General features: G+C 39.4%; 1 protein-coding gene across 1 annotated transcript in view; it reads right to left on the bottom strand.

The window, feature by feature from the left end:
- Window positions 1–27,921, bottom strand: part of FGD6 (FYVE, RhoGEF and PH domain containing 6) — a 68,570-nt gene that overhangs the window by 18,052 nt on the left and 22,597 nt on the right. Inside the window, exons 3-9 of the mRNA XM_084535754.1 lie at window positions 24,167–24,308; window positions 20,569–20,636; window positions 20,448–20,478; window positions 11,928–12,079; window positions 10,913–11,069; window positions 9,632–9,719; window positions 3,033–3,083 (exon numbers count right to left, since the gene is read on the bottom strand). Of these exons, the coding sequence (XP_084391880.1) occupies window positions 3,033–3,083; window positions 9,632–9,719; window positions 10,913–11,069; window positions 11,928–12,079; window positions 20,448–20,478; window positions 20,569–20,636; window positions 24,167–24,308 (689 nt within the window). The remainder of the gene's footprint in view (window positions 1–3,032; window positions 3,084–9,631; window positions 9,720–10,912; window positions 11,070–11,927; window positions 12,080–20,447; window positions 20,479–20,568; window positions 20,637–24,166; window positions 24,309–27,921) is intronic.

The raw sequence follows: 27,921 nt of genomic DNA on the forward strand, positions 1-27,921 counted from the left end.
TTTTGTTATACAGATCAGTTAGAAGTGGTATTATGGAAAGGTACAATATTCCCTTTCCACACTGTGAGAAGATTCAAGGATCTGATTGAGCAGTCACTGAATTCAAGAACACTTCCCATACATCCCAGAGGCTTTCAATCATGGTTTAACAGGTGTGCCCTAGCAAGTTACCTCTCCAGCTAACAGTCACAGTGTCAAACATTTCCTATAGCTCATCCAAACAGTCTACAAGCAAAATCAAATTTTAAGTTTCTCACACAAAGGATCATTTTAATTTCAGTGTCTCTGCTTACAGCAGAAGCATAAACAACATTTTAACTGAGACTATACAGAAGTTAATTAAGCTTTTTCCGCTTTACACAGCTGCCTCCAGTGCCAGTCATAAGAAGCTACCCAGAAAAATTGTGATTTATTTCATCTGCCTTTAGTTTTGTTGCACTTCAAGGTAACAGGATAAAGTTCAAATTTCTAAACTTCAAACTTTTAATACCAGAAGCAAAAGAGAAATAAGAGAGTTATGAAAGACAAGAGGGATTTTTATTAAGTATTGATATTTAATAACTAGCAACTCAACTGAAATACATATTTAAGTGCAACTGCAAAAAGGGGTTATAAAAAAGGATTGAGTAAGCTACTGAACAGCAACTCTGTATATTGCATAAAACCCATCTAAGGATCTTATCCAAAACCTGTAATTTGTTTATGTAGGGGAAAAAAAGACTCAATTAATTGAAAGCAAGCACAACTGCTCTGATAAAATATAATTTCTACAGCATTTATCACCTTCTGAGTAATTCAAGTGCAGTCAAACACGCCAAATAAAGGAAGCACATTTACTTTAAAGTACTCAGAGAAGCCTACCAAACCAGTTAAAACCAAAGCCTTGTGTGTTTTTTGTTTTTAATATCTCTACACTATTAGTACTTTAGACTATTCATACTTCCCTTACTGTTGAGTTCATATTCAGAAAGAAAGTAGTTTAAAAGATACAGATTTCTGAACTGAAGGGTTCAGGTCATGAAGCCATATAAAAAATAAACCAAAGTGTGAATAAAAATCTCCTCCTAAGTCAATCTAGTTAATTTTGTTCAAGATTTTTATGAAATAAGACAATGCAAGTACAGGAGTCAAATAGTTAAAAAGCCACAACACATTATCAAGCATTTGATCAAAAATTAAGTTTAGATATAGATGTCATGATGTTAACTGAGTCTGCTGAAAAATAGCTGGTGGTCTCCTATTAGGAAATGCTGGAGCTGCTCCAGCCAAAACAGTCTCCAGTTCCCATCAGCTTGAAAGAAAATAAAGTTAAGGGAAATTTAACTAAATTCACAAGATAGGAATGAGTACCTGATTTTGTTGTTGTTATACTTTCCTTCATCTATCAGCTATTATATCTATTAAAACCTAAAATTGTACTCATCGACTTCAAAAAGACTGAAGAATGTTACAGGAAATTTGCTGGTTACTCAAGGGAAAGTTACAAGATCTCAGGGCTCCTAATAGAGCCAAGATTCTAAACAAATCTAAACAACAAAACAAAGTAATCTATAGGGTCAAGAAGTCCATAAACAAAACTGCTTTTTGGAAGGGAAGAACATTCCACTTTTTATATCACTTAGCTGGAGCGATGTATTAAAATGAAGGTCATCAGGAAGAATTGTGTTGTTTTTTCCAAGAATGCTAATCATAACCAAACCTTTTTTTTTTTTTTTTTTTTTTTTTAATTAAACAACAAAGCAAAGTCAGAAGGAACTTAATTATCACAAGAAAGATTTTGGTGAGTAAAGATTAGATTTTCTTACTCAGTTTCGAAGATTGAGTACCAAACATGTCAAATGCATAAAATTAGCTTTGTCACTGTTACAACTAAGTTTCTGCTTTTACCTTCAATATATGCAGAGAGAGAAAAATTCTATGGAAAGTACCACTATAAAAAACAAAAGCTGGAGAATTCACAAGAAAATGTGATGTAAACATATTTCTTTTAAGTTGCTCACTTTTCAAGTGGTTAGTTGTTTATCGTGCAGTGCAAGCATTAGCTTGTTCACAGCCACGATGTGCAAAACAAACTTCTATGTCTGTGAAAAAGTCATCTCTTAAAACATTTTCAGCTTATAGTTTCATTGCAACCTAATAAACACATATGTCTAAATGTCATAAGAAGGATCATTATTCATTAGTTTTATGGCACTGTGTCAGGACATAGCTGTAAGAAAGTAAACCTGACTCAGTGCATCGAAGGCACTCATTTAGTGCTGTCCAACCAGCGAGATCTGTGTAACCCTCCTGAAGACAAAGGGTTTGCACAAATGTCACCAAAGAGAACTAAATAAATGATAGGGGCTCACACAAATGAAATGGAAACACCAAGTGGGAGCATTTTTAGTACTGCCAAGGAACACACTAGGAAGAAAGAAAACAGTATGAATGTGTACTGCATTGATACAATCAAATTAGAGCAGCTTAACCCCAAATTAGCATGAAACATGTAGACCTATTCTCCTCCGTCTCCAACTATTCCTTCTCATTTCCTTCTATCATCTTTCCCTGCATACGCAAGCAAAAGTGTTTGTGCAACTTGTCACAAGTCAAATTGGAGAAGCCCTCAAGTTAAACATAAGCCAGTGGAACTCATTGATCTTTTTCACCAAGCACTTGTCCTGGCACAAAAGCAGAGGGGACAGAAAGGCTCAGAGGGCTGGGGAGAGCAGCTGGGGGACTGGACTGCCTGTCATAAAAGGCCGAGGGATACAAGGACTGTCTCCTCCAGCACTGCCCAAAATACCTGCTTAAGCTGCTTGGGGAACTTCACTCTTATCTCTTTCTTTGAGCTGATACCACTTATCACTGTAAGCTCCAAACATTTTTGAAACAAAAGTTTTAAATCTTTCAGTATCTCTGCCAAGACGCTTAGAACTAAACAGAATGCATATCTACTTATCAGTTTAGCATTTCACATGCATTTAAAACTTAGAAACTTTAAGATATTTACATGACCTGTTATTTCTTTAATCTAAAGAGACATTTACCTTGAGTATCCCTATAGTCTGCAGACTCTTCTAAAAGATTCTTTAAATAATCTGTAAAAAGAAAAAATAACAGATATTTTTGTTAAAGAAATAAACCGCACCAGAAACCAGTCAAAACCCACCATTTTCCTAGCAATCTGCTTTTCAGACACACCTATGCCACACAGGTCTTCTACTTCTCTGGTTTTATGATACCTAACTTTAATTTGTCCGAGTAATCGCATGAGGGAAAATAGCATTTCCACACTGAAAGTATATAATGATGTCTTGCTTAGGGAAGAGAAGCCTACAGAAGCACTGAGCTTCTTCCAAAGGCAAATCATATGTTGCACATATTGTTCTAGAACAAAACAACCAGGTGAAAGACAAGTACGTACTCGCAATCATTTACCTTTAAGCTGACACAAGAAAGTTTGAAGATTACAGGTATTTTCCTGAGCCTTAACTCATCTACAGGAGCTGAGAAAAAAGTAACCCAATACAGCAAATCTGATTATGATCAACATTTCTCAATAAAAAAGGTGTTATAACCCACCTCAAATGTTCAAATAGGAATTGTTTGGTTTTAAATCTAAATTTAGTTAGTCAACCACGAGATGGCACCCTCGACCCACCCAACTCGTGGTAGTTTTTCATCTACTTCACTCATCTAAAATTAACTCCAAATGTCTGACTGCACGAGAAAACATTCCCTTTGAGATTCCATTCCATGGTCCAGTGTCCGCTTCACCAGAAAGTACCATATCCTGTCAAAGGCGACTACATGGCCGCAGTAAAAAGTCAATCTATACGCTGCAATCCACAGCTCTGAACTACTTAAAATGGAAAGAAACACAACCAAACTTTCAAAGTAATTCAGATGCTAGGCTGATAATATCAACAAATACTGATTTACTTTTAAATGAGGTACTCAGATTCTGGCAGATCTAGAGAAAACTGATCATACTTGATCTAGGAAGTGTTCAATTCTAGCTTAACAGTTGTCCAAGTTTCAAGTAGGAGGGAAATTATTCGACTCCCATCTGCTTGCCCTACCCAGATTCATCCTTTCACTCATGAAGGATCGGGAGCCAATTGTTCCTGCCTTCATAAGACATCTTGCTTAATGCATGCCCCTCAGAGACTGCTCAGTGTATTGTAATGGTTTCCTTATGCAAAAAAAGGGAATTATGAAATATGTTTCTGTCATAGAAACACTATGAAGAGCGAGAAAACTTGTCAGCTAATGAAAGCTTTGAGAAAAACAGAACTACAGGAAGAAAAGTATTTGGCTCTTACGTTTTATTTTTTGGCAAAGGCTTAAGGGAGGATCCAAGAGAAGCACGAAGAACAGGTTGGGGTGAAGGAGCAGGGCCTTGCTGGGGTCTCCTGCAAGGAAGCAGGGGGTGGGAGTGCTGGGAGGTCTGCCTGGCTGGGCCATGGGAACACCCACAGCTTGCTGCTCCACTTCGAGCCTTGGCTGATCATTATCTGACACTGGCCAACGCCTGGTCTTTCATAAAAGCCTGACATGGCAACAAAACCTTTCTACACTCCCTCAGCATCTGTCACATGCCTCCAAATATTTTGCTGTGGGAGCTACCAGACCTTTGTGCAATATTTAGGTGGACACATATTCCATTAAAAATGAACTCACCTTTTATCACTTTAGGTTATGTTTGTAACAAAGTGGCATAAGAGAAGAATCAACAGGAGGTATTGTAAAATGCACTGAGAAGAGTTCACCTTGTTTTTAACTTGGCTTAACTTGGAGGAACCCACCTCACACACACGACAGCAGCTGCCCTCTCCTGCCCTGCCAGCCTATAGAGCCCTCAGGCAGGAGCTGTGCGTTACTACGGGGCAGGGCATCTTCAGGGCTCCTCCATAAAGCAGGCAAGTTAAAGCTTTACAATTGCAACTCAATCTTCATCACGTCCAGAGGAAAAGGACTCCAGCAGACACCTCACTATATAGAGGGATGAGTCCCTACAGCTTGTACATAAACAGCTTCTTAAAGCTGACAACCATGAACTCACTTCTCTGCAAAGTGGGAACAGGAGGTCAGGTGGACACAATTTACTAATCTGCAAATGTACCTCTGGTATCCCAAGAAACTGTCTCTAGTACATGGAGACATCCAATTTAATACCCAAAGTAACAGCACTGGAAACTTAAAATCAGAGACCCAACATGAGAACTGTTTCTTGGCGTATTCAGGCCTTATGACATTCTCCAACAGAACAACGCTTGACATCATTCAGTTTTTCTGTCCTTTTTTTTTTTTTTGATGGGTATATACTAGCACTTCATGTCATATCATTAGTGCGTAATAGAGGGAAGATTAGGAAGATTTTAACATAACTGCATTCATTTAAAATCCTATATTCAGAAAGGAAGGCGGCTCTTGTACATAAGACTAAAAAAAGGGGAAAAAACAATCTTGCAGCTGTAAAATCCTGAAAGTGATAAATACATAATTTTGATTTCTTTATTTATCTGGTAAGTGGACCTCAGTTCACAGTGAAAACTCATTTTCAGAGAAGCAACAGAATATATTATTTTAGTCTCCCCTGTGCATACACACTGGAAATTCTGTGTTTGCAACAACTTTCTGGAGGTACTGGCTTAAGCTACATGGACAAGAGGATTTCACAGACATGAATAGCATTACAGTAAAGTTTTAGCAAAAATATTCCTTAATAAAATAAATACAGAAGTCAAATATTAAGCTGGAATGGTATCTGCAGTCTTCGCCATTTTTTTCCTCCTCTGAAATGTACTTTAGTTGTTCAGACTTTTTACTCAAAGATAAAGTTATTCTACAGGAGACTCTGGTCAAAATAAAAAATAAAAAAGTGACCAGTAAAAGAAATTCCACTTAAGTAGCGTAAATGTGTAACAGAGAACCTTTATTTTTCACCTGTTTCTTACTATTTCACTTGAGTCTAGCAAAAGGAATAAAAAACATAAATGTAATACAAAGCTGCTGCCAACAGCTTTCCACAACTGCAGAATAAAGCAAGGACTGTAATAATAATAATAATAGAGCTAAGGATACTGTCATACCCTTAGCACTGAGTTTTCCTTCTGTTGGTTTAAACATAAAGGAGGTAAACAGTATGCCTGGGGGACAAGTCTGACAGCAGGCTCCAAGAATGGATCTGCTTTAGTATAATACAGAACTAAGAGATGATCCATAAATAAAAACCAGCACAACCCTTATAATGCTAAAATTGAAGTTGAGACCGTGCAGGAGAATAAGTGGAAATATTTGTTAAGACTTAGAGAGCACTGAAAGAGAGTTACAACACTGTAAATGAGACAAAGGTCTAACACCTAAGCAAGGCACAGTCTCTGTTTAGCAACTGATAGCAACCTCCCAGCTGCAGGACAATCAAAGAAGTTTCTCATTGATCACAACACAACAAATAGGCCATCCCAGAGAACCCCAAATACAGAACTTATCAACTCATCTCCACAATAACAGAAAACCCATCCAAAACTGCTGGTTACCCAAATAATGCCTTTCATGCAACACAATGACTGGCTCCACGTAAACAAGCACGCTGCTGTGTACCAGGACTAATTCACGCAAACCACTTCAAGAGGAACAGAAGAACCACATTACCAAAGGAAGGCTTTTTAATAGAAAACAGACCAATTTTTGTCTGACCCACTACACCCTTTTTTTTTTCAAGGCAGACCTTAAATATTCAGAAAGGCAGACTTTAAAATTAATTACTTCACTAGATACCCCAGACACAACAAAACTCAACACACAAGTACTGATTTATGACAAAATGTTCTTATGCCACACTTCCTCCTGACAGAGACCCATCAGTCTCTTTTCCTTTTTGCTGGGGGCCAGTGGCTATCACTTCTGGTCTTGACAAAAATTCTCTTCTGCCTCAGCAACTACTTCTTGTCTCAAATCATCAGAATTAATTAAGTTAAACTCAAAGCAATTGCTCTCAACATGTAATTGGCCTCAAGTCCAACAATTATATTTCTGAGCAGCTAAAGAGCAGTGTGCTCAAAAGCTAATTTTTCAGTCTCCCTCAGCCTCCCTTCACTAGACCTCAGCCGAGGACAATAAAAGACCTATCTCTCTCTGCAAATCTTATGTTGCAAAAAAGAGGAGGCTTATCATATGACAATGAAGAGACTGCTCATATTGTACAAGTCTCAAGTCTGCAACTCAAATCAGTGATTTTCAGGAGGGGAGAATCACTTCTTCTTCATTTCTATTAAAAACCAGAGGCCTCTATTAACCTCCCCCAAAACCCATCTAATATTTGCTGTAGAAGAGCTCAGGCTTAGTATGTGGAAAAGTGGAAGTCTGCTTGCTGGATTGGAGAAGCTGGATAATTAAATGGAAATACAGCTGAGCTGTGCCTCTCCTTTCCTGATTTATAAGTCCACCTGCTCCTGCTTTTGTTAGCATAAAAGCAACTGCACTTCAAAGCACAGCAACCATCTTGTGATGTGACTGTGTAGCAGCAGGTTACTAGTACAAAGCTGTCCCACTGACACAGAGCATCTAAATAGGAAGAAATCCCTGCTGACTCAGGCCTTGCAGCTTCATTTCCTGGATTATTTTCACTCCTCTGCTCTTACCCACTGCCCCCTCCTCGACTGCCCACAGACGCCCATTGTCTTTGGCTGGGACTGCTGCTGCAATACTGCAACTCTTGCCCGTTCTTGTTTTGCTTGCCTACTTGCTGTCTCGCCCACTCCAACAACAGATCCAAATATTTGTATATCCTCCAAAGGCTTTGCAGTACAAGTTTATATGGAGATTACTCAATATTACACAGAGCTGCTTGAAGGTAACAAAGTATACAGGCTGTCCACTGAGATATAGGAGAGTGAGAATCTCAAGAAATACAAAAGACAATGTGAAATAGCATGATAGATTGAACAGAGTGAAAATGAAGCAGATCCAAAATAATAGCCCCCTGGCCCAGTATAATTGAATTCTTAGTCTGATCTCTCTTATTTCTCCCACAGGACAAGACAAATTTATTTTTTCTAAATCAGCAGCCAGCATTGCAATCCAATTCATGTCAATAGCACTTGTATTTACAGATTTATGTAAAGCTTTGCAGCCACAGCCAGGGCTGCAGGACTGCGGACTTCCACAAACAGGGCTGCAGGACAGTGGTCTTCCACACAACCACCGTCAACACAGGATGAGATTTTTAGGTGTATTGTCACTGGTCTAAAACAGTTGGTTCCAGCCACAGTGACAGTTAGTTATGAAGAATTCCCCTTCTACTTCATAGTTGTTTCAGCACCATTCACCTCTGACGTCTCTTGCTTTGCTCTGTATATTGACAAAGGCATTTATTCCATCCTGCTCTGTTGTTCCGCCTTTTTATTTAAAGCCTTTGAACTTATCCAAAGCATCTGCACTGATTTAGGAATATATAACAAGCCTACACAATGCCCTGAGTCAGTATCCTTTGAAAATAAAGCAACTCCCCGATTGCCTTTTCATGGTTTTATTTTATCAATTAAAAGGCATTGAGATTTTCCCCTACAAAACAGTCTGTTTGGTAAAAGCTCTTCACCCTTTTTCCACCCCACCTGTCTTTCATGAGATGATTAAAAAGAAGACAGTCCAGGCTAATAACTTAGTAACTTCTGTATAACATTTCAGGCTGTATCTCCCACAGCATCACTAGTCTAAGTACTTGCTGGGGAAATGCCAACAAGCTGCTAGAGCCAAACAAAGGGTCACAGAGCATTTTATTTTGCAGTTACTACATAAACAGAGGCTATTTTTAAATAGCTCATCAAGAAGCAATGGCTTTCAAAAACAATGCCTTAAGTATTTCCAAATCCTTACAGGAGCCATCCCCCTCTTACAACAAACACATCTCAAAATACTTCACAAAGGAGGCCTGTATCATTGCCTTACTATTACAGAAAAGAAAGTACTGCATTATGGAGATGACTTGCTCAAGGTCACCCAAACATGCCAGTGCCAAAGCAGGGTATGGAGCCAGCCCAAATTTCCTAGTCCCAAACCAGTTCTTCAGCCTACAATGCTTCTGTAACAAGTCTTGAGCACTTACCCGTAAGGTATACTAAACCAACACTTTCTGCTTTTACAAGAGAATGGTTTTCAAAGACAAAACACCTGAGCGGTGGAAAAATGGAGAAGGTATTTTCAGGAGAAATTCACAGTTGTGTAGTTGTATCTTTCACTTCCTTCTCCTAGCTCTATATTTCCATACTATTTTTTCCTTCTTTAAAAAAATAAATAAAAAGAGAATCTTTCCAACCAACCCTCTAAGGAAATTACTGGCTCTATTACTACAGAAACAAGCAAAAAACCACCACCAATTTCATGTTTTCCAAGTAGCACCAAATGTACCATCAGAGAACACACACCATTGTTGGGAATATTAGCATGTCACTTGCGTACCTTGTTGCAAACAATATTAACAAAGAAAGCCTTTAAATTCATGTCATATTAAAAAAAAAAAAAAAGTGTCACATATCTGAAGTCAGAAAAACATGCTTTACAGATGGATAAAACTGCCTGAGAACATGTTTCCTGGGACACATAAATACTGGCTGCTTAAGCTTATAAATGTGTTTGACTTTACCTGTCAAAAGGAGTCTGTACTGGGGAATCCTCTGAACTGGCTTGAGCAGATAGTGCTTGAGGGCCAGACTAGCACAGCGGGGGCTCATCTGAAAGAAATACACAAAATAAGCAACAAATCTGTGGTAGTCAAGGGTTCCAGTAAAAGAAAACATCACTACAAAGAGTTACTGATAACATCAGATAAGCTTTATCTTAAAGGTGTGACTACCATAGTGTTACACTGCACCAAACAACAAGCATTTCCCTGTGTGGAAGATGCATGCAAAATTAATCACGAGTTAGAAGACATCACTAAGCATTCATACTCTCGGTGGATTCAAAACAAGTTCTTTTGCTTATGAGGAAGAAGGGTGAATCTTCCCAGAAATAAGGGTAACACCATTTTTGCTCATTTGTAGTTGCTGCTGATGTCCATTAGACAGATAAGAGGAGAATAGAGCAGTGTTCACTCAAGAAGTTTTAATTAATTCAAACCTCTAAAGATAACATAGAATTAAAAGACCCATGCTTCAAAAAATTTAATTATCTTGAATTTGCATTCAAAATAATGCGTATCAGAAACACTGAGTCCTTAAAAGACCTCTTATCTTCTTCCTGTACTTGCTGACTCTAACTAAAGCTCTTCCTTTGCCTACTGTAAGTAGCCTTTTTAAGGACTTGTAAGCAGAGTAGGGATTACCCAAGGGGAAACTCACTTCATAGGAGATAAATTCACAGGTTGTGTGGATCATGTTCTGAGGAAGCTTGCACCTCCCCTCTGACTTAAGGGAATTATGTAAAAATCTGGCAATGCTTTTAATGACACGAATCAGATTTTATCTGATTGTTGCATGGACTGGACTTAAAAGCTTCAAGAAATATGCAGAGCAGAAGAATCATTTTTCTGTATTTCCAAATGAAATATGATTGCTGTGAGTAAGCTACTGCCCTATAATGTGGTGAAGAGATTGCCCTGCTTAAAATAAGACAGTTAATCACTGCACAGTATAATCAGAAGACAAAACCATAAAAAGCAGCTGGTGATTTTGTTAATATGCCTTTGATATAATTGTAGCAAGTGCTGATTTTTCTGAAAATCAAGGTCCTTTATCGTACTTCACAGTGGTAACCAACATCATTAGTTACTTTACAAAATCTGAATTTCTTTCTACTTTGAACCTGTCTCAAGCCAAGGCTCAGAGAAAACAGAGGATGGTGTCTAAAGCTTTATGGAAAATTACAACTGATGGAAAGTCACAAAATAGGAACATATCTTAAAAAAAATAATAATTTACAGTACCTCGAAGTCTTTCACTACTGAAGCAAAACCTGTGTTCTTCTTACACTGTTCATCTAACAGTGCAACATTTTTATCAAATTCTTTGATGTAAGTTGAGTACATCTTTAAGTACGGACCCTTTTTTACAAATATGTCAGCGATTCTTTGATGTTCAAGCCTAGAAACAAGAACAGAGCAATAAGAGCACACAAGTGTGTACATCCTAACCTTACAGCACCACGTTGGGCTTTGCAGTAAGATGTGCCAGTTTATTTCTGAACAAAAAGCTTACAGTCCAGCAGATAGGCATTCGGCTCTTTAGCTACTCTGAAAAATCTTTCCAGCACACCTCCACACACTAGTTTAGGGTTAGATTACAATCACTTGACACACAGTCTGTTTAAAATGGTCTTGAACCATCTGAACACATTGACACGAGCTGGACTTCTGAGGAAATGGATCGCCAAACGCCAAACTTCAAAACGCGGTCTTTACCCCTTAATAGGAAGCATGGGATTACAGCATTTACCCATTTCAGTGCCTTTGTCTGTAGGCTCTCTTTAGCTGATTGAGACCCACCCACCAGTGTAATTGAGAATGGACTTCAATGGGACTGAGGCTGTCAGTCAGCGTTGTGACTGGTTAATAGATCTCAGCTACCTTTAAAATGCAAACCAATCCTCAGAACAGCCTCCTGTTCCTCTAATGAAGGCAGTCCATTTATCGTGCCCGTGCACACGTAGGAACAAGAGCTTTCAATTAAAACTGAAGTTTTAGACAAGAAAAAAAAAAAAAAAAAAAAAAGCGTGGTTGCTAAAAACATGTGCTGGCATAGCTTCTGGATGCACCTAACTGCCAAATAAAACAGCTAAAGAGAAAATTATCTCCCGTGCATGCAAAGTCAGCTCTGCCATTTAACAAGGCCCATGAAAAACAAACAAGAGTCGAGTCAAACCACGGTCAGGCGGAGTCCCCCAAGCCCCACAGATAAGTTTTAACGACATCAAAGGAGTGGTGTTCCTTCACTGATAGTCACCAGTGAGACAGTCGCTCCTCCAGCTCCCTCAGGAGGTCCCGGTTGAGCTCGTACAGCTGAGGTAGGTAGTACAGGATCTGATTCAGGATTCTGTCCTCAATCACGGGCTTCCCAAGCTGCCTGGAGGCATGTGCCACCGCGTCCCGGAAATCCTGCCGGAGCACAAAGAGGACAGAAACCCCCACCATGAGCCAGCAGCCTTCAAAGCAGCAGCGCAGACCAGAGCGTGTTCTCTGCAGGCATCCCAGGCCCTGCTCCCTCCTACTGAAGGCGAGGAGGGTGCCAGCTGGGTTATGTTCCCCTGCAGCTTCAACTTACTCCTGCGGGACAGCCTTAATCCCCTTGGTTTGATGCTGGAGCTTTACTCTCTTGCTCCATATGCATGCTGTGGAAGTCATTCGTCATTTTTCTACCACACCCTTAAGAAATGCGCTGATCCTATAGGTGAGGAAACTATAGGGGGGGAAAAACCTCATATCTGCAAAGGTATTGGTAGCCTTGAGTATCTTCTTGCTAAGATTTGTTTCAAAAAGCAGAAGTGTTATATCAGCTAACGCAATCATAATATCGTATTTTAAAACCACACTGGTTTACAAATGCCTTCTAGGAAGACATGCTGCCTAGATAAAAAATATAGCATCACAAAAAGTTACTGTATGTAGCAGCTCTTACAGGAAAATGAGCATCTAACAAAAAGCTTTTATAACAACACATTGGAACCACGAGATTTCAAATGTGAATTATCATCCAGACAACACTGGTACCTTTGAAACATTTACAGGAAGGAGGAAAACCGATCTTATCACCGAAGGATCTTGGGCATTTTTATGTTATAAGCAGCTCTCAGTAGGACAAGGCTCAGGCTAATTGGTCCTCATTAAACTATTTAGAGTTAAAATCTTGGCCCCATACAAATGAGTATGGCCAGGACTGCACCCATAATGAACCTGGGTATGTGTTAGGCAAGGCATCTTCCCTGATCATATGCACGCAAAATTTTCAAAAAGGTTAGCAATTTATCATTTCCTTTGAAAAAATAATCAAGTACAAAGCACTACCTAAACTGAGAAAAATAAAATCCAAATTAGCTGTATTGTCATCTCTCCCTTGAATTTGGGCATAAAGCAGGCACTATATAACAGCTCTTTTTAGTCTGCAGTCTGCTGAAACATGATAATGAATGCACAATCTGTAGGTGGCCTGAAAAAGGTGACCAAACTGCATGTTCCTATGTGGGATGATGAGACATCTTAAATATGCATGCAGTGCACACCTGCCTTTGAGTTTGTAGGGCCCACAGGTTAAAAGTGGGGAAAAAAAAAAATTAAGCTCACACACTCACAAGTCTTCTGCTACAGGTCTCACTGGCTATCTCATCGTCCCAGCATCTGGCACTATTTAGGGTTTGTCAGACTCCAGCCTCAACTTTCTCCTGCCCTCTCCTCATTACATCAGTGAGCTGCAGACAGCTTCTTGCTCTGTGACCCTGGGTCGCAAAGGCTGCGCCGGGGCAGAGTTATGACAAGAAACTGAAAGGAGATACAGGGCGATGGCCGCGATGGGGGGAGGCTGAGAACTAAATGCAAGGGAGTTAAAAAACAGATGGCGTTATTCATATGGAAATGCTCTGTTTTACATCCTCTGTGCAGACTAGTGACACATAGGTTAACTACCAGCTGCATCTTATGGGTTTTCCTGACCCTAGGGCATTGCTTAACACTGAAATGATACATGGCATTACAATGGCAAAAGCTCAAATGAGGCTTTCTGAAGAGCTTCATGCAAAATGCATCATCATATTATGATAATACCCCCCCCAGTCCCATGCACACACAATATACAGTATATGCTTTGCCATGGGATGAAACAAGAATTTTCTCCAAGGGTTATAAAGCTACTTGTACAATGAAAAGAAAAGCAGTGCTGTCTGTAACATAATCAACAAACCCAGCTTTTCCCTGACCACACAATAAAAGGAGAGCAGGGAGTCAGGTTTAAGGACCAGGAGATAAGACAGGAATGTCACTTGTAGTTAAGAGCATTTATTTAACTTCTAGATATAGCATTCAAAGAGCCTGCAGGATGTTTTCCAAATGCAGGGGGGGGTTGGTTTCTCTATTGGCTTGATCCAAAGTCCATCAGCCTCACTGGGCTTTGGATCACGCCATGAAAGAGTGGTCACAAACGCAGCCAACCCAAACTTTATTTCATCGCCCCCTGCGTCCCCTGCCACAACCGAGCAAAGGGAGGAAGCCCTGCAGAGAGGAAACAGAGGGACTAAAGATAATGTGAAGCTTTCAAATGATACAAAACAGACTGCTGAACAACAAAGGCGATAAACTACAGCACTTTTTTTTTTCCCCTTTCTTTTTTGGAATTATCAAGTTTTCACTACAGTGAAAACTACTAGGCAGTGCAATGTATTTGTCACTGTAATCATATTAAGCTTTATTTATAACCCGGCAATGCATGTGAAGTAACTGTCATGCCAAGTTCATCTCGAGATAAAACTAGGAGGTGAAGGCAGAGGGCCCTTGCCTGAGGGCTGGGGGCAGGAAAGCCAAACAAATGGAGCAAGGTTACAGCTAACAGTGCTCACACTTGAAGGTACTGGCCTTCTGAGAAAGGAATTCCTTATCTAAAAGGACTAGAACCTAGAATGGGTCTATTTGAACCACTAAACGTAAAGCGTGTTAACAAGTAAAACCTGAAATTTTACTCCAAAGAGCAGAAGCTACTCAGGCAAGGAACTTTTATATGTATGTATACATACACAATTAGGGCAGTGATTTAGAAATTAGAAATTAGAAATTAGAGTAATACCAATTCAATACACCAGCACCTAATTCCTTCTGAAACTAAATCTGTTCACTGCTGAATAAAACCAGAACCATTGTTGCAAATGATATATACATTGCTCTGATATCTATAAATACCGGCAAAAAGTGAGTCATATCACAAAGATGTTTAGCATACAGTACTATGTAACACTGCTGAAAAGCACTGCTTTCTTCAGTCTGTTCAGAAATGGTCACCCGAATTGTTCTACAAAATACTGTATTTGAAGCCACGTAGCAATCCATCACAGTGAATTTTAAAGAGAGGTTTTATAATTAGTCTTTCAAATACCCACAAAGAAATAAACAAACTTGCCATGCTTTGGAATTAATATGTTTATTTCACTGAAAACCACCATTTGCAACTCTAGACAAAGTGTTTCATATGCTGTGTGACACAAACCAAGAAATTATGCTCTACTGAATCATCTCAGTTTCTTACCAGTATAATTTTACCTTTCAGAAGAAGAGAGGCTATTGTATACTTTCTGAAAACTGCTTTCTGACGTGCTGGGTTACAGTTTCAACATTATATTCTGGTCCAACAGTAATCTTCTGATACCACATTTTAGTGCTTAGACAGACAATTGCCTTTACACAGCGACTTGAAGATGGCCTCATCACCACCTCTGGAAAGCACATTCTTTCCGTGCCAGAAAGAGTCTCAGTTTATTCTAGACTAAGACAGCATCTCACTGGATACTTGTCCATATCAAAATCTGGTTCAAGCTGTTTTAAAGGCTTCTCAGAGCACAAACAGTTGCTGAAGTAATGCCTGATTAAACATTCCCAACTTAAATACCTTAGGGAATTTTATTTATTCTATTAGTACACGGTCCCGCCAGGGCTGTTCAGTTTTTAAACAGCACTTCAGGACGGCTACCACCATTGCTGCTCTCCCTTCCCAGCCCCCACCCTCCTTTAATGCAGTTTCCTTAAACGAGCAAATGGCCGTGATATCTGAAATAATTCTGACCCCGTCGTGAATCATCTGTGCTCAGCCCACACACTTCCCCTCTGCAAAGGCCCTGAGTCACAAATCCTCTCTTTCCACTGGAGGATTGCCGGTGCAGAGCCGAGCAACTTGCCCCCACCCCAGCTTAGGGAGCAAAGGAAGTTTAGGTGTGCACCACTGAAGGCACTGACTAGACCAAACACTCATTCAGCCGCTGACTCGATTAACCCCACCTTCAGGTATCTAACAGCTGAATGAGGACAAGTTGGAATGGGTGAAGTTAAACCTCCTCACACATTTAACTGGAAGAGAAAGAATGACACGATCTAAATGTAGCCACATATTTCACTCCTAAGGTTTCAACCAATATTCATCTTGGATCCGTTCTCCTAGAGCATACCATCAGCAAAGCAAAAATAAGCCATAATCCCTTCCGCTGAGGTACAACTCCCAGCTAAATACACCTGCAGATAGCTCAAATATCAGTTTAATTTAAGGAGAAAAGTATGTTTGCGCTTGGCCTCTTTTCAAGGAACACACACACACATCCTATGGGGGGAGGAGAGAGGAGAGCTGCACATTCTAGGAAACAGCCAGGCTGCCGTCCTGTGACAAACTGTAAACAAGGCTGCCAGGAATACACTTAGAGATTTCACAAATATGTTATTTAAAGCAAAAATCAAATAGGCAGTCTCGAGGATAACTTTATAGTTATTCAGAGACCGTGAATAAATGTGGATTGTGGCATTTTTCAAACCCATGAAATCGCTTCTGGAAAACTGACAGGGAATTCCACACCTTTTTCTCAGGCAGTAAAACCATTTACAAGTGTTTAATAACATAATATAGTTAATTTTTACAATAATTATTTGGCTGTGATATATTCTGGGAATGTTATTTCAAGCAATAGAGTGGGTCATAGACCAATGCTTGATTCCAAGCCAAAATTATTTCATTAGCCTTTTCACTAAGATAATGGCAACTGCAATTCATAGTCAAGTGCCTCAGGTCAGAAATTCTAAAGCACTTCACAGACTAAAAATTTATTTACATTTTTACCTTTGACTGGTCAAATTTTGACATTTACAATTGGAGAAAAAGGACTTGGGAGGTTGAGAGAATTATTTGCAGCCAAACACAGTTGGTAAGTAGTAAGCCAGAACCAGAGGTCAGCACTTCTTTTACTCCAAAACCCACAGCTATTTTATTTCTCTGTATGCACATTACTTTTTTTTTTTTTTCTCAAAACTGTTATGAATAATTCATTTGTCATAATATTTGGTTACAATTTAATATACAGAAGGCCTACTTTTTTTTTTTTTAATACGCAATTTTGCAAATGTCTTCTGAAAATAGAAACATTCAGCCAGAATTTCCCACTCTTATAAGTGCCTGTGGAAGGACACACAACAGAAAAAAAAAAGAAAAATGTTTGACCTCTGATCTGCCTTCTGCAATAAGAGAGTGATCTTGCGCCTGCAGAAAAGTTGCAGGTGCCTCCTGACAACATTGTACTGGCTCTCAGAGTCCTAATAAGGACAGAACTGGGGTGTAAGTCAGATGCAGAGACCTTGAGGCTCAGGCAAAAGCCTAAGATTTCCTTTTTTCATGCAGCACAAAGTCACACACTAAGCAGAAGGACCATCCTAAAAAGCACGTTCCTTTGCTGGACCAGAAACTTCATCATCCATACCACAGTAGAAGGGGAAAAAAAATCAGAAAGGAATGGAGTAAAAACAGAATGGTGAGGAAAAAAAAAAAAAAAAAAAAAAAAAAAAAAAAAAAAAAAAGGAACAAAAATGGGTAAAAGAACTGAGAGAAACTAAGCCAGGCAGCTTACCCAGCTCACTCTTACAGTGAGAGGGTGCTGCTGAGGAGGCCATCTCACTTGTGCAAAGCAAACCATGTCCAAAGACTCCACAAAGGGCACCAGTCCTGCCTTACTCCTGCCCAGGAACTTAGAGTATTCCCTCACATTTCACATCCAGTTCACAGGTCTCTTTTTTTTTTTCCCCCCTCCAAGTGCCCTTAGGGAAGGAATGCAATTTCTCACATCTCAACCCTCATTTACCCTGTAGAAACAGGGCCATGGGCCATCTCACAAAGATGCATACACAGAACTGGTTTGATGTAAGCCCCTTTGTTTTCAGGAGTTTCTAAGAGCATTTTACTGGAATCTTGTCCACTAAAACAGATTTACAATAGTTACAGAAATACAGAGAATTCAAGATTGCAGCTCATGTTTGATTTGCCTCAAGCAAACCCATTTGAGAAAGCATCATTGTCCAAAGCCAGTTCAAGTTCATTATCTCTACTGTGACTGGCTTATTTCATGCTATAGAAATGTCCCTGAGTGTTTGGAATTTTCTAGACATCTTTTGTAATCTGTCTCAGCAGAAGCAGTCAGACGTACTTACAAAGTGTGACAGTGTCCAAAGAGGCAGGCACCCTGATACCTTTGAGGAGTTGCACCACCTAACTTGACTGTATTAATATAAAATTAAAAAACACTAAAAAAGTTCAGTGGTGCTTGTAACCAGCTTACAACCACATTTCCACCGTCTCAACTGCTTTAGGCTCCATTTCATTAGTAGCAACTTAAAATGTTTCTTACATCAACACTCTCATTGCATAACTGGCTTTGGTAATACAGTCTGGACAGAGTATTATTAATTTCTGATCTTCACTAATGGAATTAGGCACTACATTTCAGGTATTTACTCTGGAAAACCATCGACAGAGGGTTCAGAAGGTGTAATGGTGACTCATCTGATCAGCCAAGTCTTTGCTATGGGTAAAGTAGCCCAGTATGGGGAGAGTCTAGGTTTTAAATTCATAAATCTGCCAAAGGTTGCTTGTCTGGCAGTAATCCCATCACTGAAGCTGGTAAACCAGTGTGGTTCAGTGCGTATGAAATCTGATAGGTTGTTCTATCAACATTTACATCTTATCCACAAAGAATATATGATCAAAATAAACAGATTTATTAACATCTCTGATGAACAAACAACAACCCTCCTACCCACCACCCTGTAAAAAAGTTTCTGTAACCTTTCTCAGGTACAGCAATTTTGTTCCACGAAGACGGCACCCACACACTGCCTGAAACTGGTGCCCACTCTGGCAAAGATGCTTACCAAGGTTCACCTTTGCAGAACAGTGGCAAAGCTGAGAACAGCCTAGCATCCTCTCTTAGACTACGCTGAAGATGTGCTGATTGTTACTGCAAGCCAGCAAAAACTTTTGTACCCTGTTTGCATCTGTCAGCTAGAAACTTGCATACTGGCTTTATGTGAGTTACCCATTAAAACAAAGCAAAACACATCTTGTAACACTGCACATCTATAATGTATGGACAACCCTAAGCTTAACCAGAAACTTCTTAAACTCCCTACTCTTCCCTTTCCCCCATTTCTCCCGTTTGCCTGTGACCTCTGCACTGACAGCCTTTGCTTCCAGTGGCATTATCCAGATGCCTTTTGTACACTGACAGGCATGAGGCATCAACCACCTTGCTAGGAAGCCAGATCCTATAAATACCATACATATTATCTCAAGATGTATTTTCAAGGACTGGCACACTGAAAAGTGAAAATACCTTTAAGACATAAGCTGATGCCAGAAATATGTGATAATTTAAGTCATATAGCTTAAAACTTGTTTATATTCATTAGGACGATTCTCGTCCTTTAATGAGTTTTGTACTAGATACAATGTTGAATATAAATTATGCATTGGCCACAACTGCCTGATTTAGCAGTTAAAAATCAAGCCTGAACAAAGTGAAGAAAATCAACTACTAAGATGGAGGGCAGAAGAGGAATCTGCAAGTGGTGTGGGAATTTTTCTTCCCTTGAGGATCTCCATTTTACAGCACTGTATACATCCATACATAAGAGTCTTTGTTCCTGGTTTTACAGAACATGCTTCTCAAGAGAGCAACATGGACAAATGCATCTGTTTGCAATGGAACTACTTCTACAGTCCAAAGAAAAATTACTGTGTTTGCACTTCACAGAGTGACAACATGGTACAAACAGGTATCACTTAGAAGCTGACAGAAATCCCACTAAATCAAGCTAGAGAAAACAAAGCTAACTAATTTCCTGTTTTATCATCTTCTACACAGCACATGTAACACATGATTGGTCTGCACAACCAAGGATTAAATACTTAACCCTTGCAGTGGACATCATGTTGTGTGTACTGCAGTCACAGCTGTTATCAGAAAGCAAGCATCTGTCAAAGAGCTGCAGTCTAAAAACCTATAATGCCATGTGATGGATGCAACGTAAGAGCTAATTATCTAGATTACCTAAGAAATGTGTATTTTTACTTACTATTTCTAATGATAAATTGATCCCTTCCTCTCGACTTTAAAAGTTATTCTAACCAAAGTTTTATTTTGGTTGCTATGGTACAAGCTGGTTTATAAATAGGATGCTGATTAACATAAATAGATATTATCCATTTTTAATATTCAAGCAGTACTCCCATCTCAGCTGGAAGATTGCGTACATTAATGAAGGAGCACCATACGGAACCACCAAAATATCCTTTATGAAAAATCTGGAATTTTTAATTTCTGCTTAATTAGATTAACTTTTATATATTGAATATGCAGACAATGCAGAAGAAAAAAAACACACATTCACTCCAATAAAACCTAAACATAGAACTTTAACAGAGATTAAACAAACAGAAGAGGTTTTTTTTTTTTGTACTTACAATGTGCAAGAGCTTTAGCACATCCACAAACCTATCAGAAAAGCAAGAAAAAGCACAGTTATATTTCAATTGACCAATTAATATACACTGAGTAACTTTTATGTTAAGTATTGACACTTACACTTTCTCTGAGCTCATGATCTCCTTGGCAATATGGTAAACTTTTGTCTTCTTTCCAGATGTCTTGCCCTACAAATAAAATTATATGTTATATTATGTACCTGATAAAACTCTTGTAAAGATCATTTCAGGCTAGTAGTTCCTCAAATCCAATGTAATTATTCACTAATTATTTCTAATAGAAGTGTTTTATATTGCTTTGAAATCTCCCGGCTTTCCAGGATCTGTGTAAAAAACAATTTAGTTTCTAGCTAGAAATAACACTAATAGCTAACAGTAGCTTTTTATATAACTATCAGCCTTTCTATTTAATTGTTACAGGAAGCACTTGTGCCCATAATGAATGAAGTACTAGGAAGTGATAATTATTGGTTAGTGAAAGTAGTGAAGTGTGGATAATACATGTATATTATTCATTATCTCCTGTTTATTACAGCATCAGTAGTTTTTGCAGTAAACTTTCATAAATACCTTAAAAGAAACAGAGACTTTATTGAAAAAGATGGAAGGAGAAAAAATATGACACAGAACAGAAAAGTCAGCTTCTGACAATCTACCAAAAGATTTCCTGGAATACATAGCAGCCATACTGTGAAACTACCCAAGTGTGAGCTTCATAATCTACCTGGGACACTGTTCAGATGATGTGTTTTTTGTTTTTGTTTGTTTGTTTGTTTGTTTTTAATTTATATACACACATATGGCTTCCAAAAGTCGAGGTTACTGTTCAACACCAGATAGAAGTGAACAGATATAGCAATGTAAAAGGGGGTAGGTGTCAAGATGCAAATATTTTTTTTTCTGCTCAGTAACACCCATGTATAATTTCCTCAGTAAAAATGCACCTTTTTCCATTACAGCTCTCATGGTTTGCCATATGCCTCTCTGCTGCCAGCTGTCACTACATCTATTACATATTCAGGCTTCCATTTCAATGGGCTGCAAAGAAAATGCATGGAAGAGGAGGACTAAAACATCATAAAGAAGACAAATGCAATCGAAGCCCTGAGGACACTGCATTGAATATAGTAAGCACAGGCACTGAACAGCTTATTTTGAAAATCGGGTATCAGTGGCATTGCACATATGAATCTTGAGCACTAATGCTGCAAAATTCATCTACAGTTTTAGTTCTTCTCCCAACCTATCAACAATTCTCTAGTGCTGGGAATCAAACAGTGGAATTGATGATATTCATAGGTTGGTTTTAATTATATTGTAACATTCAATAAATCCAGATTATTATTATTGATTTTAATTTTAATTCAATTGACAGTCCCAAATTACTAAATTACTTTCTAAATTTAGTAATTTCGTGCTGCATTACACACATTCAAAATACATTATGTATTTTATATACAACTATGCACCGAGCTGGGATTTAACTTCTAAAATTATGCTCATGTCCAAAAAGTACTTAGATCCACCCAGTGAGGGTCAATCAGATGTAGGCAAGATTGTAACACCCATCCTCGGGCCTCAATCCCTTTTTAGACAGCACAGCTGACAACACTGACTGCAAGACTGAACTCACAAATGCTTCCATTATGCAAAGCAAGGTATCACGGTGGATCTGAGAGTTGCAAATTAGATGAAAATTAGTATTTTGAGAACAAGATGGTAATGGAAAACAATTACAAAATGAAACATCACAGTCCATTTTCAGCCCCCTTTGAAAGACTTTTCACATACCAGATGGCAGTGAAAAGGCCATTTTGCATTTGTTCAGCCAGCAGATCCTCTGGGCCTAAAAGAGTCTAAATTGGAGACGTGAAGGATATGGACTGGGCTCCCTCTCAGATGTTCTCCTGGAAAGGAGCCTTGTGACTGCACTAATGGACAGAAAGCATCAAAACAGCCAGATGCTTGTGGTAGGGAAAAATAAAAACAAAAACAAAAACAGCTGAGGACCCATGCATTGATTGCTTCATTCCCTTCCACAGCTGCAGGAGCTGTGAGGAAGCTCTAGGCGAGAGCAGGTCGCTGCTAATCCCCAGCTGCCGGCCGCACGTGCTGCAAGCTGGCTGGAGCAAGCTGATGAGCAGATGCTTCAAAACAAGCTCTGAATTACTTGGTGGTGAGCACACATCCCCTAAAACCTGTCTGAGAAGCCTCCTAACAGGGACTCTTTTTCCTGCAAAACTGCTGTCACAGAAGGTTGAGGGCATTTTTAGGGGCACACAGCTAGCTTCTGTACAGATGCAATTCTGCTAAGTAACACAGAAATAAGCTTTTCCCTCCCCACATTTATTCCTCTCAGATCTAGTACAGTCAAAATTCAGACCTGACACAACACTACCTAATCTTCCCTTCCAGCACTGAGAAGTCTCACTGCAGTATTTTTTTGTTGGTGTCATGGTGGTGTTTTTGTTTTGTTTTGTTTGTTTGTTTTTTTGTTTTTTGAAAGGAACCAAGTCTACCATCAAAGAAAACAAAGCTCCACTTGGAAGGGGATGAGTGCCACTAGAGCTGGTACTGAGGAGAGGCAATATTCTATAAGCATGCTGGTGTTAGGGCTGCCAGGACTAAAAAAAAAAAAAACACCCTTCTTCAAGATGCAAGAAAGTGTTTTCTTCTGTGAGAAGAGGGATGGGACTCCGATTTTAATTTCATTTTAAATAGTTAGCACTGTCTCCTTGTTCCTCATATAAAAAGGAAATAAGATTTAAAGAGGGGAAATCATTCTGATCTGGTGGTCGCAGATGCTAGCAGAAAGGCAGACCTTGACCTTCACACAGGTGACCATGACTCTCACTCCCTCCAAGGGCCTTAGAGGTGGTCCTGCAGCCTTACAGTGACAGGCCTCAGCACCAAAGGAGTCAATTAAGGAACCTAAATACTGGAAAGCAGGTGGAGCCTCCCGTTTTTCAGTCCATTGAAAAGGAAGAATTAAAAATTGTTTTGGTCACGTATGTCCCGTGTGCCAAGCAGTGTTATGCAGTGATCACTTACATGTCAGTTAGCAGACCATGTGAACGCAAGAAAGCTGTTTGCATAGACAAAGTGGTTACTGGAACACAGCCTTCACTGCATGGCCAACCCCCTGAAACAGGACTATCCAGGCAAAACTACAGCTTCCAAGAGATTTTCCAGAAGGAACGCCTCAGACCTTGCAACCTTCATCTGATCCCTTTCCTTGGGTTTCACCAAGGCTGACAAACCAAATGATTTTAAACTCAGGGCAGAAGAGACATTGCGCGCTCTAGGATCCATGAGGAGTAGGCAGCCTCATTAACAAGCTATTTACAAGCCTGACCATTTCAAAACTGAACATCTCTGAATACACATCTGTGCGTGTAACTTCTAGATGAGCACAACAGGGAAGTCTGCAGCTCAGCAACTCAGGGAAAGACTAAGAACAAATGTGCCAAGCAGCACTTTCTAATAGCATGTTTTCAAACTCACTCTATTAATATTAGGATACTGTTTACAAATCAAAGTTTTGGAAAAAATGCACTAAACAATAAGAATGAAGGTATGGAATATATAAAGTTACATTGACTCAATGCCTTTTATTTGAAAATATCCCAACAGGTTCTCATTAAATAGTGCATACAGGAGGGAGGAATAGCTCCAAAAGATAAGGATAAAAAAAATACCTGATCTTGAGAATCAGGCTCCCCTTTGCTGGAATCAGAATTCGTGTCATCATCTTCATCGGAACTGTTCACAATATCTTCTTCATCTGACTGAAGATCTCCCATCACCATGCCAGGATGATCATGGTGCTCCTCTAAGGACCTAAAATTAAAATATATACAGTTGCTAAGCATACCATACTTTAAAGCTTTCTGCTTTACCCCACAATAACTGGTGTGCTTGGTATCACAAGCATCAAGAACAGTAGTGTGTAATCTGAACACGATGACAGCAGTAGGATTTTCTACAGCGGACCCACAACTCTGCAATGCTTTATCTAAGCTGGTACTTGCACAACACTCACTGACAGCAGCCAAAAGCCTTGGGACGTTTGGAGTATTTATGTTATTCTTGTTCTTCAGAGTTTACCTGACAGCAAATATGATAACTCTGTTCTCTTTTTGCTACATGCACGTATAGCATAACATTTGTACTGTGTGCCAGAAGGATAAAGAAACATCGTGTTGTTTTTTTTTCTTCCCTCTCTCTTGTAACAACAGGACCTGCTCCAGATGCAGTGCTCGGACTGGAGCTTTCTGTCTGAAATTTTAGACGCAAGTACACATACAAGGCTATTTATCAATGCTATTTATCAATGCTATCAAAGCTAGCTAAACAACCGCATCAGGAATGGCAATATTATAACTGTTCTGCCCAATACTTCTTAAAAACAAGAAAGCTGGATCTTTTGATTTAAAAACCCTATCCCCAGAGACAGACACCTTGCAGGTAGCTGTCAAAGCCATAAAATATAACAGTGTTCTGCTGCTGTATGAAGATTACAGAGGTCTCTTTTCATTTGCTTCAGCTGTATTTGCAGCACAGAAATTGCATGAGACAGGCACACGGCCTTCATTCTCTAACTAGCCTTGACAACTTTAACAGATTTAAGAAATGCATTTCTAGAAGAAAATGAAATGGGGGTGGGGTGCGGTTTAGAGAAAGCTAAAGAAGAAAACAAAATGACTAGAGGAAACAGAGCCTGAAGTTTTGATAAAGTCACACAGAAACACAGCAAATCCCTGTGGTCCTAGTTTTAATCCTTAAGAATATCTAATCATTTTAAATTACACTTAAGCAGTGTCAAAAGTCACAAAATCCGTGTTCAAGGTCTACATAAAGATGCCAGGATGCCACAAGTTTATTGTGATATGAGACAAAAAGTGATTAGCTGTTCTACAAAACCAAAAGCAAATGCAGCAACCCCTTAACCCCATGGCTGTTGTAGCCAGCACAGACGTTATCGTGCTGACCAACACCTAATTTCATGCAGCTAACATCTCTCACAGCTACAGATTTCTTTCCACAGATGCCCAGTGCCTCCCTACACAAGGGATGGTTAAGACTTATCGAGTCACAAGCAAGCAGAGATGGAGGGCAATTCTTTACACCCACCACCTCCAAACGTGATAGCTACCAGAAAGAAAGCGTATCAGTGTGGATCCCATGGGAAGCAGCTGCCGGTCACCTTTCTTTGAATAGCTGAAATGAAGAATACCAACTGTGCAAGGATGCTCTGGCAGCTACGGCAAGGTGTTGATTATTCAGTGCTCAAGGCAGAGACTGAAAAAAAACAAAACAGCAAACAAATGCTGATCCCAAACGGAAAGATATTTAGAGATGAAGACAAAATAAGCTGGCCTGTGGACAGACCTTGGTCAGCCATAAGACATAGAAAAGACCAAAATAGCTTCGTTCTGTTAAAGCAACACAGGAAGGACAAGGGAAACACCCACGCACTTATTGTCTCCCACAGCCGAACTGGGGAGGTGGGGAGAAGAGCTTGCGGGCTCATCACTGGGTCCAGACGAGAGACTGAGATGAGGCTGTGGTACCCTGGGAGCATGGAAACACCCAGGGATTTCGGTTTGGAGAATATCAACCTCACACAGCACAGACAAACACGGAGAATGCCAGTGATGGCTCCTGCAGAAGCTCCACGAGTTTCAGGAAAGCAGAAAACGAGGCTTTCCCTCCTGCAGCTGCAGTAGCCGGGCTCTAATATTTCCACAGTTATTTGTTAACTTCAGCAATTCAGAAAACTCCTCATCTAGTCCATTTAATTCACAGCCCAATGACTTGTTGGTCTGAAAATGTTTAATTTTAGCAGATGCCATCTCCTATCTTTTTATTTTATAGATGACAGACATCTTTATTTCATCTGTGACGTTACACAAGGTATATCTACCTCTCTGCTTGCAGGTTGAGAATCAAAAAAAATAATTCCTGCTATTTCTTTCTTTTCTATCATTTTATCATTTGCATCTAGCACTGAATCTATACTGATCTGGAATGACTTTTTCCATTGCAAAGTGCATTAAGAGCTTTATCTCTAACCACATCAGAATTCACTTTTTAGTCTCCTATTCATTAGTATTTACCTTTGTTAATGGACATTTTCTTCCCTTTTTCCTATCCTTAGTATTTGTTTTAACTGGTGCTTTAATTTCCTTTAAGTAGGATCTCTTCACACCACAAAAATGTTACTTTCACACTCGTTGAAATCATAGATCTTTCGCCTAAGCACATGACACAGGAATATTCTCAGATTTTGCTATCATTTTCCATCTAAATGCTTCCAGACAAGTGCCAACACATGAACTTGTTGAAAACCTGCTCTTTTTGAAGTCAGAAGCAAGCATATTTCTAGGTGAGGCTGTATTCTGCTTGCACAAACATAACCCAGTCGTCACTGAAGCATGAGGAACAAATCAGTTGGCCTGTGATAAGAATTTTCTAAATGCAAGAATAATCTGCTTATTTACCAGAAACATTTAGTTGAAAAAATTGAAGTTTTCAGTAACTAACTACTATTGATTTAGGATGTTTAGTAAGTCTGCAGATTAGAGCTGTTCAGTATTGTGGTTTTTTTTTTTTTTTTATTCCTGTGAATTACATTGATGTTTAAGGAATGAGCTCCTTTTCTTGACCTCATGGCATGTATGCACATTCCCATGCTATAAGTGCTGTTCCCATAAAGGAAACTGATCCACCAAATCTTTCCTGCAGCATCTGCCCCAAGAGCCAAAGCACCTCAGAGCAACTGCTGTTCATCTTCATACTGTGTTTCTTCAGCTCACAGCCTAACGCATCCCTCAGGTTCTTCCACCTGATGCTTTTATCTTTTGGCTGTTCTGTGTTTGTCTTTGGTTTTCTTTTCCTTCTTCTGAAAACAAATCCACAACGGATGAGTAGATGGATAATGATCAAAAGGCACATCACACCTGCACAATTTCCAGAATTGAACAAGCCGCATGCTCAGGGATGGGATGCAAACCTGTGGGTTTGTCCTCCTCTTCAGGGAAGGCTGTGACAGTGTCCCTACGTTGACTGGCTTTTATCAGCCACATGTGGGAGAATACGTGACTCTCCTTGCACCTTTTGCCTCAACCTTTCATCACAAACACCATGGCTTTTCTGACAAAACAGAAAGTGGTTTTGTATATACGGATTACTCTCTCTGTACTTTTCTCTCTTAGTCCATCTGTATCACAAGTGTATATATAGTTCACTTAAAATTATCTCTAGACTAACTGAAATTCCTCATAGCCTTTAAATGAGTTTGGAAATAATAGTAAATCTTAAAATAAACAGAAGGTTTTTTCCCCAGATATCAATTCTCCTTTTTCAAAATACCACAGGCACGCAGTAGTGGTTATTTTTTAAGCACCTCTTCTGGCAGTGCACAATATCCTGCAAATACCTCCCTCTATCT

Source organism: Aythya ferina, assembly GCF_964211825.1.
Source record: "Aythya ferina genome assembly, chromosome: 1".
NCBI classification, from domain to species: domain Eukaryota; kingdom Metazoa; phylum Chordata; class Aves; order Anseriformes; family Anatidae; genus Aythya; species Aythya ferina.